This window comes from Haplochromis burtoni, unplaced genomic scaffold, assembly GCF_018398535.1.
Source record: "Haplochromis burtoni strain Fernald_Lab_line unplaced genomic scaffold, NCSU_Asbu1 Contig_375, whole genome shotgun sequence".
Lineage (NCBI taxonomy): Eukaryota > Metazoa > Chordata > Actinopteri > Cichliformes > Cichlidae > Haplochromis > Haplochromis burtoni.
In genome coordinates this window covers 308,969-323,417 of record NW_024582736.1, presented here as the reverse complement: position 1 = coordinate 323,417, position 14,449 = coordinate 308,969, and the positions used below count along the sequence as shown (strand labels likewise).

The 14,449-nt window shown below is 38.6% G+C and overlaps 1 protein-coding gene across 3 annotated transcripts in view; it reads left to right on the top strand.

The window, feature by feature from the left end:
• Positions 1 to 8,850, top strand: part of kras (v-Ki-ras2 Kirsten rat sarcoma viral oncogene homolog) — an 11,546-nt gene extending 2,696 nt beyond the window's left edge. The window contains exons 3-6 of one of the 3 annotated variants that reach the window (XM_014340535.2): positions 495 to 673; positions 2,797 to 2,956; positions 5,381 to 5,496; positions 7,230 to 8,850. In XM_014340535.2, coding sequence (XP_014196021.1) covers positions 495 to 673; positions 2,797 to 2,956; positions 5,381 to 5,496; positions 7,230 to 7,347 — 573 coding nt within the window. In that variant the 3' untranslated portion in view covers positions 7,348 to 8,850. Of the gene's footprint in view, positions 1 to 494; positions 674 to 2,796; positions 2,957 to 5,380; positions 5,505 to 7,229 lie in introns of all 3 variants that reach the window. The other 2 variants (XM_005943701.3, XM_005943702.3) reach the window with 2 other exon arrangements.
• Positions 8,851 to 14,449: the final 5,599 nt, after the last annotated feature.

Below are 14,449 nucleotides of genomic sequence, written 5' to 3'. Positions count from 1 at the left end.
GAGCTCTCAAAAGGCCAGTGATCAAACTAAGTCCCATCATGATTTCAATCAATTATTGATTTGTTGCTGGAGGTTAGACCATTGATATAGATTAAATAGAAGATGGCATCCAAACGTATGGCTGTTCACTGGAGCAAAGAGTAATTATTTGTGTTAGATGGGATTGAGTGTAGTTATCGGTGTAATAAAAAGCTGGAGTACGTCGACATGGTAGAAATGAGCTCATTGTAATATGAGGTCTGCTGAAAAATGAAGTGCCCTACTAATGTAATGAACAGAAGATGCCCTGTGGTATATTTTATTGAAATCATCTCATAACTTTAAGTATCGTAATTATTAGATTAAAAATGCGATATCATCGGTAAATCACACTCAGCCAACACATTTAGAGTAACTTAAAATCTATTTAAAAATTATTAAATAAGCTATCATCTCATTGTATTACATCTCTTAAAACCACTAAATTCCAGGATTCTCATGTGTTTTGCTTCCAGGACTCTTACAGAAAGCAGGTAGTCATTGACGGAGAGACATGTCTACTGGACATCCTGGACACAGCAGGTCAGGAGGAGTACAGCGCCATGAGGGATCAATACATGAGGACAGGGGAGGGTTTCCTCTGTGTCTTTGCCATCAACAACACCAAGTCCTTTGAAGACATTCACCACTATAGGTGAGCTAGGGGAGAAATTGCCTCATGTCTTTGTAACCAGTATGTAGTAGTTTACTTAAAACTAAGAAATAACATGCTGTATTTTGAAGTCACTAAAGTGTATATATAAAAATGTATATTTTTTATATATATGGGGTGCAATGATACACAAAATTCACGGTTCGGTTCGATACTTTGGTGTCACGGTTCGATATTTTTTCGATACAAAAAATGTTCGTGCCTTTTTAATTTTTAATTTATTAAAATTATAAATGTATATTTTAACTCAAAAGTACAGTTTTTAAATTTAATGTTGCTGAAACAACAAAATAAAAAAAAAATAAATCTATCTGATTGAGAAATCCCTCATCTTTGGAAAAGAGTTTATTACAGAGAAATGGCTCTTTCCAAAATAAAAGCTATACTATAGCCTTCTTCTGTGGTATATTCTCAGCAGCATATTAAACATATCAGGTCACCATAAGGAGAATCATGTGCTAAAGGCTGTCTAAATGACTCGGCTAAAGTTTGTAGCATGCGTGCTTGTTGTTTTTGCCTGCTTCCACTTGTCTTTGCATGGATGATGTCGGTGTAAATGTGCAGTCATATTCGTTGTTCCCACTAGTGCTGTCAGCGTTAATCTTGTTAAAATGACATTAACACCATAACGCGGCAAATATCCGTTAACAAGTTACCGCGGATCGCTCCGTGCGTGGGGCTGGACGGCGTCAACACGTAAACGGCTAACTGCGTTAACGCACTAGTTCCCACAAATTGAGCATTGCGTGGCACATCCGACATTAGGGGTGGGGGGAAAAAATCGATACTGTGTAGTATCGTGATATTTTGTTTGTTAATAATGTATCGATACAGGGACGGCAGAAATCGATATTTTGTTACAAAAAAAGTTTTTGTGCTCTGACTTCAGAGCATGTTGATCAGCTCCTTTTTCTGAGCAAGAATCCTGACACTGTCCAAATGTGTTTAACTTTTTTTTTGGCAGCAATAAACATGACAGTTTAGTTTTATTTTAATTCAGTTTAAAACTTTTTTATTTAATGTAAAATTATATTTTGTTTTAATTTACTTTCAAATTCTTCAGTTGCTGAATGGGCTGCATAGTTTTCATAAATTGCATAGTTCAGAATAGCTATAATTGTACCAGATGGTTGCATTCAGTTAAGTTGGACTAGACTGTAATACAAACTGTTCAGTTTGTCAACAATAAAACTGACTGAAATGAGAGAAAGACTGAGTGCGAGACTTTGATATTAGATTAAATGAATATTGATAAAGTTTACCTTTATGTACAGAATCTGACTATTGCAAAATATTTTAAAAAATTGCAATAATATCGTATCGTGGGATGTATGGTGATTCCCACCTCTATCCGACATACTGTTTTACTTTTGTCCATGACGCGCTTACCATCAGGGTCATGCTTCACATGAAAACCAAGATAGTTCCAAACGCCAGATCTGAATGAGGGTGGGGGAGGTTCAATTTCGGGTAGCGTTGAGGCAGTTGCCATGTTGCAAGGAGCTTAGCTTCTGTCTTGCTAGCTTGCGCTGCGCTCAGTGGATCTGCACTCGACAGTGCAGCTTAGGCGGGGTAGTCGAACGCAGATCCACTGAGCGCTCAACACAGACAGCATCGTCAGAAGAAGAGTTGATAAAATAAATAAATGTTTTATTGTTCGATACATATGCGTACCGAACCGAAAGCACTGTATCGAACGGTTCAATATCGATACCAGTATCATTGCTATTTATTTATTTAGTTTTATTTATTTTTTTACTGTAGCAACCCCCCCGCCCCCAACTTACTGATATACTAAAATATTGTAAATATATGGGATCTTCTATTAAAATGTACAAAAACACTGTAGGAATTACAACTACAGCAGAATATGTGTATCAGTGTTCTGTAAGGGGCTGAGCTTAAGTCATTAATGTTCTTGTTTCTGAAAACTACAGCAACACTTGCAGTTTATAGAAAGTCATTCTGTACACTACAAGTGTTTTGTGTGTTCAGTGTGGTTTGTTTGTACAGTGTTTTCTAACATCGTATTACATAGCCAATGGAGTACTACACAAGTAAAATGAAACTAAAACTGCAATTCTGTTCTGGCTGTGAATGTGTAGAGAACAGATTAAGCGGGTGAAGGACTCTGAGGACGTCCCCATGGTGCTGGTGGGGAACAAGTGTGACCTCCCGTCCCGGACAGTGGACACAAAGCAGGCTCAGGACTTAGCACGTAGCTACGGCATTCCCTTTATTGAGACCTCAGCCAAAACCAGACAGGTGAGAATCCCAACAACAGACTGGGTGTTGTCCTCAAGACTCAAAGTGGCTCATTTGTCAACTCTGTCACTAAACTGTTGTGGGATTGCACTGGAGGTATGGAGAGCATGTTAAATGGTGTGGAGGTGCATGTGGTCTCAGGGTTATTGGTCGTTTTGTCATTTCCATAAATGTTCCTTTCGTATCAAATTGTTTTTTCAGAAAAGGTAAGCTAATGGTAATTTTGGTAACACAGCTGGATGATTTTGGGAAATGGATCACAAGAATGTGATTGTATCATGAGGGATTATTGATTTGTGTTGCTATCTCTGTTGGTCCCTTTTTTTTTTTTTTTTTTTTTTTTTTTTTAAATGCAATTATCTTGCTTGAAATTGTCTCAGGTAACACGCTGTGCATCATTAAATCTTTTTTGGTTAATTTAAATTTAATGGGTGACAATGTAATCATTGCATGCTGCTTTGTCACGGATATGTGAATTAAATCATTATTAGCCCACCTGCAAAGGATCCTGCTTTATAAATAATCAGCAAATCGGTGTCAGGGACTCTGCATGAAAGGGCAAAGTGTCGGAAATTAATCAGAGGGTTAATGATTCTGCTTACTGGTTGCTGTGTCTGGGGTTTTGGAAGATTTGCTGTGATATCAGTGGTGTGTGTGTTGTGGGCATGGCTTTAGGTAGCAGACTGGCTATTGGAGTGATCTGTAAGCGCATTTTAGTGTTCTCTGATCTGGGGTGAATCATAGTTCCTTTTGGTGCAGGGAAGTTCAGTGTCCACACAGTGCTGCTTCTATTAGAACCGGAACTATTACATTTATTTGAAGCCACTCATGGCTACTCTTAAATAATTTAATCTTCTCTGGAAATGCACGATGGGCACAATATACAATTTTTAAATGATACCAAACAAATACTGTTACCACTCGCCCACTGCAAGCTTGGAAGGTGTCTGTTTTTAAAACGTCATACAGTTTTGGAACTTGCACACGTTACATGAATAACGAAGGAGGTTTTGGACACACCAACACAGTCCTCGCTCACGACTTACCCTGCTTGCCGCATTTGTCATCTTAAAAAATAAAGTTCTAGAGAAGCATTTAAGCTTGTTCTGCTGGAAGTAATGGTAACTCCATTTCAGATTCCCAAATGCATCTGCTAAAAATGAGATTTTCACTGAATCATCTAAAATTGGCTGTGGTGCAGAGGCCAAAGGGGATAATTGGCTAAATTAAAATCTGGTGGTTTGAGCTTTGCTGCTTTTTTTTTTTTTTAAAATTTCAAATATATTCGTATTGTGACATTTTTATTATGACAAAACTCAACTGGCCTCGATCCAGCAATGCATTCCCTGACCACACCTGCCTTTGTACTGCACCCCTATGTTTGATGTTCAGGTCACACCTGTAAAGTTTAACTGCGTCTTACATAGTTGTAAAGGTATCATATTCATAACAATCTGTCCACAAGCAGATATAAAACCACAAGCTAAAGCAAAGAGAGCCGCCTTGTCTTAGTCCTCACTACAGTAGATGTCTCAGGGATCTTATTTACCATCACAGAACACTTGCATACATGTACTCAGAAGGTGAAAATAAGAGCAGCCACACTGGTAATCAAAATTCTGAACCACTCCTGCACCATATTACACCTCTCCACTGTCTGTTTACAGTTGTGGTCAGAAGTTTACACAAACTCAACAAATTCTGCCAAGAAGAGTGGTCAGCAATCCAGCCAGAACTATGCCAGAAGCGTGTTGATGGCTGGTGTCTGGTTGAGGTGCAACTCAAGAAGGGACATTTGGCCAAATATTAGTGGGGCGTGTCTTTGTATTTGAGTCTGTGTGGATTAGAGAAAACTAAAATGAACTCAAAGCTCAAGCTTAAAGATGTATGCTGTACAATCAATTGAAAGAAAAAAAATAATGGCCCAAACATTCATGCCCATGATAAGTGAATTAAAACTTCTGACTACAACTGTATACATATACTCCATGCGTTGCACTTGTTTTGGACTGATGTAGCTGAATACACTGCTTTTGTCAGTTTCAATGTGGGTGGAAAAGTAAGGAGACTACAGTGCATCATTGCTTAATAGTAGTCAGGTCAGGCAACATACTAAATCCAAGTATTTGTTTTCTGAATGACTTAATATTTATTTCCTCTCCTTAAAAACACTCAAATTATCTTTTTAAAGATATGGAGGGGGGGGGAAAAAATCAACATTTATATTCATCCATATCCCAAGATTTTGAAATAAAGTGTTATGCAGAGGATTAGGCAGGGCAAACTTTGCAAGTAGACCTGCACCGCCAGTTTGCTTTACTCCTTCGTATTTGTAGTTTGTAACAAATGCATCCAAATAGTATGTCCTCCCCCCTCCTCCTGTGTATTCCTCAACATTGAGGAAAGTTGTGTTTCATACTGCAGAGAGTGGAAGATGCCTTTTACACTCTGGTACGGGAGATCAGGCTGTACCGGGTCAATAAGATCAGCAAGGAAGAAAAGACTCCGCGCTGTGTCAAGCTTAAAAAGTGTGTTGTGATGTGAAGGGGTAAGTGTATGCAGCCGCACACCCACCAGCTCTGCGTGTGTGTTGTTAGTGGGAATTGTGGTGAAGGAAATGGAAGAAGACACTCAGTGAGGAGCTGGTGCTTCACATGTTCTCAAAGCTAACCTGCTGGTTTCTATTGGGGCTGTGGTGTGAGTCTAACATGAGGCTGAGGCAGCTGATGATTCCTGTCCTTTCAGTGTTTCTGTGTATCATGGTTGATTTTATTGAGTTTGTTTTCACACTGGATTGGTTTACTGAGCCTAAAGAACTTTGATCTATGCAAGCTAGTCTACTTTCACACTGGTGGACATTTGCATTATGCCTTCCTCATATAGGGGTGGGGATTTTTTTTCTCTCCCCTTATTTCCATTATGAATGATGACTGTGCTTATTGAGACATGTCAGAAAAATTGAACGCTGTAAGTAGAAAAAGCACGACTGAAGTAACAGTCTGCATAGAGTGAGAAATGTTACCAAAAAAACCAAACAAGTGCCTACCTTATTGCTCAACTCGAGCATAAAAACTAACACGGCACCAGGTTTGGGTTTGTTTTCCGACTGTAAAGCTGGGAGTCTGTTTTCTGTCCTGTTTTAATCCAAACACGACTACTGAAATACATTTTCCTATAATGAAAGAAACCTTCTTTCTGCACTTTGGCAGCCAGACCTTTTCCTTTTAGTCAACCTGGAAAGGGGTCTGCACTTGTGTTCACATAGTCAGATTTCCAGGCTAACTGTTCCTAGATTCAGACTACCAGTGTGAAAGTGTCCTAATGGGCTGAAATCAGCATGAACAATGGGGTTTTTGGGCTGGTTTAGCCATCATGTGTGATTAGAGGATGTTACTGCAAACATTGGACTGAATCATTTGCTGGAATGTGTTTCTGCGAAGGATGCGCTTTGAGAAAATGGCAGAGATGTGTCGTCAACAAATTGTGTGCGTGTGGTTTTAAGGCAATTTTTCCTGCTGATATAAATCCCATCTTCTTTACTCTGTTTTCCTGCTGTCTTTGTCAAAACCTTAAATTGGCCTCAGGCTCTTTACTCTACTGCTCCTTACAGATTGTCACATTTACACACCGTTCAAAATGTTCATCACACATTTACGTCAGTGTGCCATTAAAACGACACTTGCTGCATTTCCATGGAGCCTGTTACTCACCAATAATCTGAATAGGATCTTTGTGAGAGAATAAAAGCCTAATTTAAATACCTCTGTCAGAATAAATTGGTGTATTTATATAAAAACAAAACAAAGTTTTATTACCCCTTTAACTCTTTTTAAAAGGGCTAATTTAAATTTGTTTATTCATTGCTTGTGAGAGCACTTTTCCCAGCGGTGCATCTTTTCCACTGGAACTATATTTTATGAATACTTCAGGTACATACATTTTAAATCCTGTACTGGTGCCAGACTGTGCTGATGACATTGAGAAATGAAGCCCATGTAACTGCAGCCACTGTCTTTGATGTCAGTGGAAGCACCACTGACTTTTATTCTGAAACACACATTTTATTCAGCATGTCCTAAATGGTTCGAATCGGATTGATCCCCCGAATTGTGTCTCATTTACAGAATGTACACTTAATCAGAAAACAGTGTATTTAAAATGGACAGACTTTTTATTTGGAGATTTTGATTCACTTTTAGTAGACAAGTTTACACAGTGCAGTCATGAACAAAGCTTCTTATTCTAACGGTGCACACTCTCTGCTTGTTTTCCAGGGCGTTGACGATGCCTTTTACACGTTAGTGCGAGAAATCCGGAAGCATAAGGAGAAGATGAGCAAGGAGGGCAAAAAGAAGAAAAAGAAGTCCAAGACAAAGTGTACAATTATGTGAATAATGATTCCCTTTTAAGACAAAAAAATGCAACTATGTTGAACAGTTCAAGTAATACATTTTGTACATTACACTAAATTATTAGCCTATTTCTCCATACCCACACAATACTAAACCTGAACTGAATTTTCTGCCTTTTCTTTTTTTTTTTTTTCCTCTCTTCTTATTTGCTTCTTTGGACACCAATAAGCTTCATTTTCAGTTTAGTGCCAGTTGCCCACAATATGGGTTCAAGAGCCTGATGAATTTAGAATTTTTATTTTTTAAATGATAATGCTGATTTGGAGCATTTTACAGAGCTGGGAGCCAATTGCATTGCAAATTATGTTTAACAAATTATTCATTAAACCTTGAGTTAATTTTCTCTTTGCTTGAAAGGTCATGTTCTCTAATGACCTTTTTAAAAGTATGGGATGCCAAAGAATGAATTTTCATCCCGCTCACGTAGACAATATGGATATGAAGAAAGGACCAACAGTCAGCCAGATGAGATCCAATCCCAGCCCCTGTGTTTTGTCCCCGTCTCTAACGACCTCTAGGTATGACTTAGCTATGTCACTGATAAGTATGCATGCAAACTCCTACTCATCTCTGAATGTTTTTAACACCTTCATTAGTTATTAATTAATTTGTAATTTGTCTTTTCTTAGTACTGTGTGTTCTTGCCATGAGGTGAGAGAGATTTTCTTTTTTTTTCTTTTCTTCTCCCCTTTTTGCATGAATTATGTCCTAGAAGACATGGGTAAACTGCCTCTGGTCGATGGATTAAACGAAGCCAGCGATAAAGAACTCTGACTCGATTGGACATAGTCTAGTTTTTCAGGTTTTTTGAAAGTAGTTTTTTGCTTTTGTTTGGTTTTGTGAGAAATAAATCTGCCTTTTTTTTTTTCTTTTTAAAGCAGAAATTCTAAGCAAGATATATATTTTTGAACCCATTTTTGTCTTAATAAAATGGGACTAGCAGCCACATTATGTGGGTCATTTTGTGTTGCCTTTTTTGACTTCGGTTAAAAGTTTCCTGCTTTTCGTTAGGCTAAGATTTGACTGTAGGATTGTTTTGATTCATCCTGACAAATAATCATTTCATCAATATATGCTCAAAAACAGCTGTTAACAGCTGTCCTCCTCTTTGTGGACTTCATATTTGACCGTAATGTTTAGGTTCACTGCATAATTTAAGGTTTGTCCAGCAGCAGAACATAAGAGGCCACGGAGGTGTCTTGCGCACTAACTTCTTTGCTTGTGAGCAGCTAGAAAGCAGAACGAATCCTTTACGCAGCTGTCAAGAATATTTGTCTTGGTGTGGAGTCACAGAGGTTGTTCAAAATGTTGTCCAAATAAATTTTCAGATTTTGTTTAGCTTTTCGAAGAGGGTTTTGTTTTTTTCTTTCTTCCCTTCTCTCTCCTACTCCTTGGATTCTTTTGCTTGAGTGTTGAAATTGTTTGTTGGCCTGCCTTTCAACAAAAATGATTGTCCAGCAAAATAATTTTTTTTTTTTTTTTCTCTCTCATAAAATGTGTTTAGTGTGGTGATGCAACTGGAACGGATGTTTGTAAATGAGGCAATAATTGCCATAAAATTGGTTCTTAGATTAAATCGTCTGACTTTATTACAAAAATAATAAAAAGTCCAGTTTCCTTCTGGGGTCAACCCCAATTTCACCATTTTCCATTGTATTTACAAACTGCTCATCTGGGTTTTTTTTAATTTGCCTTTTATCTTTGCATTAGGTGCTACATATAGATGTTGGAAGAGCCGAAACATCATTTATTTTCCCCCCGTGTACTCTAGAGATGCACAAAATGCTTTTCTAGGGGAGCGTTGTTATTCCCACAAAAAGTGATGTTTTGCTTTCAGGATTAATGGATTTTGACCCAGTTTATTATTACCTCTTTTGCTTTCTTTTTTTTTCTTTTTCTTTCATGAAGTAGATGATAACTGTTGATGCAATTTTTAATTATGGAACCCTCCTGTCCACAATACTGTTTCACAAGTAGTTTTACTGTAATGTTTGAAATGTTCCTCTTCCTTTTAATGGGTGCCAACAGCTGATTTCTGAAATGTATCATTTATACCTGGATCGTATTTTAACAACCTTTGTATAGTTGTGATAATGAGAGGTGCATATTTTGTAAATTGTGCTTCATTTCATTTGTGTCTACATGAATGTTGCTTTAATGGAGTTTCGCTCCGCTCTCTGTATGTGAACAGCGAGTGTGACTGGGGTCCAGGTTTAGGGAAGTGAATGAATGACCACTTTACATCATACCTGTGGTGGGCAATGTAGAGTGGTGATCTAATCTCAAATGAGTCTATTTTGCCATAAATCTCACCACTCCTATTTAATGTGTAATAAAGAACAAAGTAAAGAGGAACCCAACTATTTTTTTATTTTATTTTTTTTTTCTGTTTCCTTCATAATGTTTTTCCTCCTCCTCAATTTGAATGATCTGATTAGTTTTTTTTTTTTTTTCTCCATCACAGCACAAAGAACGGCTGGAGAATAGGAGAATGTAACTGCAGTATTGACACAAATTTGCAGTGATTAAAAATAGGATCTCATTTTGTTCTTCTGATATTTGAAGACTTCGCCAGTCTTCCCAGTAGATGGCACTGTTCACTCAGTTTGAAAAGTATTACAGATGACAAGGAGCAGCTCTGAAGGCGCATTTCTCAATCTGCTCGCACTTGCTGTAGAGTCAGCCGTGTTCTACTTGGTACATTTTAAAGAATATAAAAGCACTAAATATACTCAAGTCACAGCACAAATATTTACTTTTATTCATTTTGAAAATCATGGACAGGCATTTATGACAAGAATTAACCTCATGTACTGTCATCAGGTTCATTGCGTGCATGAATTAAGTTGATATATTTTAATATGTATAAACAAAAACATGCCAGTTTCATTAGGCCATGATGCACAGTTCTAACAAAGCAAAGGTTGAGGTTTTATTTGGGAGTCAGTCCAGAGTCCTGATTTGATAAGAAAGCTCAGCTTTAAATATACACACGATCACATTTGTCTTGTATCCTTTCTTTGAAATAGCTTGATCTTATTCTCCAGGTTTAACATAATGAGCTCTTAATGTTATTTCATCTGAATGAAACTGGTTCAGTGCAGGCACCTTGACAGGAATCTAATTTTAACTGTAATTATGTTTGCAAAGTCCAAACAGTTGGTTAAAACCCATTTTAGCTCATTAAATTTGCTAAATCTAAATATTAAGAATTAGCATTGAATGGTGAATACATTTGCTATTTTTCTGAATGGGACAACATCTATCGTCTCTTAAAGCTCTTAAGTTACATGTTTATAGTATTGATATTGTTACATACAGATCCAAGTTTTTATACAGTGAAAAGCTGAGAGTTGTGATGAACTCTGATATAGTGATGTTAAAACATGCAGAGCTATTAATCAAAGAGACTTTAAAAATATTTTAATATCTGGTCCTGTCCTGTGTCCACATGTGACCTTACATCAGATGTGTTTCTTTCAGTCAACATTAGCGTTTCATTTATTCTTTTTTATTTGTACTTTTATGCTCCACCACTCTAACTCTGACTAGATTTAAATGTATCTTTTAAAAGCATCCAAATCTTATTTACAGCTGTTCAGTACTGACAGAAAACCGCTCCAGAGGTAATCCTTAACTTTGAATGAGAAACCAAGGGTGTTTTTCAGTGTAGCATCAGAATACTAATACCAGGCTTTAAACTTGAAAGAAACTGTTCTCTTTTATATTAATGTGCAAATTTTTGGCTTTCACTTTTTGCATGTCTTTGGAGCTTCGCCCGTGGCATGTTTTTGTTCAATTCGTGTGTTTTTCCTCTCAAAAGGAAGATGCTGAACATCTTTCTGTTACATTCTGACCTTTCGTTCAATCAAAGCAACACTCAGGGTTATTGAAATATATACATACAAAGACTAATGGAAAATAATGTAGAAAACATGGTTGTTATGGTCATTTTGTACTCTACAGTCTTTCTCTTTAACTCTAGAGTATTTTCATTACTGTACCTTAGTGCAGTCTATTTTATCTCCTTTTCTTTTAAGCCAGCTATCTTCTGATTGGCTGTCTCAGTGACATCACAAAGACCCAAAAGTAGAGAAAAATGATCCGAAACAGACTGTTTAGAGAAGTCTGAAACCTGGTCTGGGACTCACAGGAATTCCTTGTACTTGCTGACCTTATTCAAGATGAGGATCCTCCATTGCACTATATAACACTCAAGTCCACTTTGAAAGACAACTACAGCACTTTGAAAGTAATAATCACTCACTGGCTGCTTTGTTAGGCACACCTGTTCACCTGCTCGTTATTGCAAATATCTAATCTACACATGGCAGCAACTCAAAGGCGTGAGGACATTGCCAAGACGACCTGCTGAAGTTCAAACTCAGTATCAGAATGGGGAACAAAGGTGATTTAAGTGACTAAACGTGGCATAACTGGAATGTACCTGCGACAGTTACAGAATTTCCTGATCGAGTTATTGTGGAAGATGATCCCTCCTTATTGTAGCAGAGACCGACACTCTCCTTTCATATTTGCCCTTACTATTGGTTTTAACTCCATGTAGAAAACAGTGCAGAAGGCTGTTTTTAAATCTAATTGGCTGGGTAAAGTTTTGAGCACGTGTTTAAAAATTATTGATTCAAATCAAGTACAGATAAATTCAGCTTTATTTACCCCCACCTTAAATGCTGTAATCATAATTTCCAAATTAGCCACGGCCCTGTTTAAACATTTCTGTCATTGGCAGTGTATGCCTTGTGATTTTGACATACTGCATCCATGCAAGGAGTTTTAGACGTCAGCATGCTGCTGCATTTGCATAGTTTTATAGAAAGTCCCTTCCTACCAGCCCTTATTTACTGCTACAGTGACAGAAGTTGTCCTCTGGCTTCAACACGCAGGATTGTGTGTTGGAAAACGAGCTTGTTTAGTCATATTCTGTGAAGGGAGATGTCATGTCGCATCAAAGATGAGATATTTTCCCTTGCAGATTTTCAAGAAATAAATGCCAGCTAGATCATGCCCAGAGACAGTATACAAGCTTCAAAAGGACAGGCCTGTGTATGTGTCATATGCCGACAATGCTGGGGTAATTGGCTGCAAAACAATGGTTGGTGTCGAGGCAACCTGTATAGATATATCCTGCTCTGTATTACAGTCTATTAGCCAAAACTGTTTGTGACACTAAAGTTGTAATTATCATTTATGAATTCTTTTTATGCTCTTAACCAATTATAAATGAAAAATAAACGAGCGGCTTAAGCTGTTTTTGTTTGAATAGCCTATTTGATTGCTCGGTTTTCCTTTGTAATTATTCTGCATTGGATATGCCAAATAGCTTGTTTCAAAGGAAGTTAAGTTGTTTTCAAACTGTTGCTGTGAACAATAAACTATGTTACCATATTGTGACAAGCTCCATTACTCTGTCTTCCTAAACAATGGGGCTACGGTGCCTGCCACATACCAGCCAAGAGTGAAAAAGAGAGGAGATCTAATGAATTATGCAGAGAGAGCTTTCTCTCAGCCTGACAGTCTGAAACCAGCCTGGAGAAAATTGTAAGAGAAGTACAAGTCAGTTCAGCCATCACAAATCCCCCTCCCCTTCCCCCCAGGGACTGTCAAGGCCAAGGCCTGTCAGTCAAGCACCGTCTTCCTAAACTGTAATCTGGGGACAGCACTGAGAAGCCTGCAGGTCCGATAAAGCGCCGAAAAGATGCCCCAGAAACCAATCCACGATTCTCTCGGCTCTCGTCAGCGAGAAGGTTGGGCTGGAAAAAGACACAGCAAATGTTCTTAAATTGCTAACATCAAGCTTCAGACTGGGTCCACGCGCAAACCACACAGCCCAAAGCTGGCAATTTCATCTACCCACTTGCAATGTGCAGGAGAAAGCTGGGTGGCAATCACTACTCCTGACCCCTGCGAGCGTGTGCGAAGAAGGGTGAATTCACAATCATCTGACCGTCCAACCCTCTGCCTTGTTAGTGCGGCGAGTAAGAGAATTTTCTTTTTGATTTTAATGAAGCGTGGCTTCCCTCCCTGGTAGGCAGCTGAATGCGGGGCTGCAAGAGCACAGTCTGGTAATGAGAGGCCAGAAGGTTTAGGTGTCTTCACACTGCAGCACATAGAAGAGACTTAATACAGACGTGTTTTCAGCAGCTCAGGAGGAAGCGGAGAGCTGGATGAATATTCATGGAGCGGTGATGAATTGTGTTGCCTACAGCATCGTGCCACTTTGAAAGCCCTCATGCTGCTTCTTTTATCACAGAAGGTCCTTGGCACTAAACCTCATGGGCCACAGCACAGCGCTTCAGCATCCAACTACCAATTATCATCTGAGATCATTAACTTGTTATGTTGACACAAACACTGCAATTTCAGATGCCCCTCTATATTCAAATGACCCTATTCATGAGGAGTGGCTGACTGAGTTGATTGGATTTTTTTCTTGCATGCATCGCAATCAGTCAACAAGTGATGTTTGGACACAAAATTAATGAACAGCGTACAATGCTTTGAACTGTGGGCATGCTGTGTTCCAAGATGGATAAACAAGCCTCATAATATCTTAGAGTATGCATCAGTACCAATTGATGCTATAATGGCACGATGTTGAATGCTTGCTGCTAGAAGTGCACAAAGCATATTCTCCATGTAATGACGGCAAAGGCACAAGGCAGAAAGATAAAGGGATAGAAGGACAGAGGCGAGAAGGGTGGCAGGGTGGAGGGCGTGGGGATTGAGCAGCGTCATGTTCAGCAGCCCCAGACGGGTGATTCATACCAGCTTCATCACTGGCAACAGACAGGACATCCAGGCCTTTATTACTACCATCCATCACCATCACTTCATCAATCTAAGCTCCTGTGAGCCAGCTCTTCAACTAGTCCCCAAACACCCATCCCAACATGCTGCTGGACAGAGATTTACACCCACCCACTAACATCCTCTGCCTCTGACTTTAACACAGACACACAAAACAAAAGAGATGAGCTTCTATGTCAACTTCAGTCTCTCTCTCACACACACACACACACACACACACACACACACACACACACACACACACACACACACA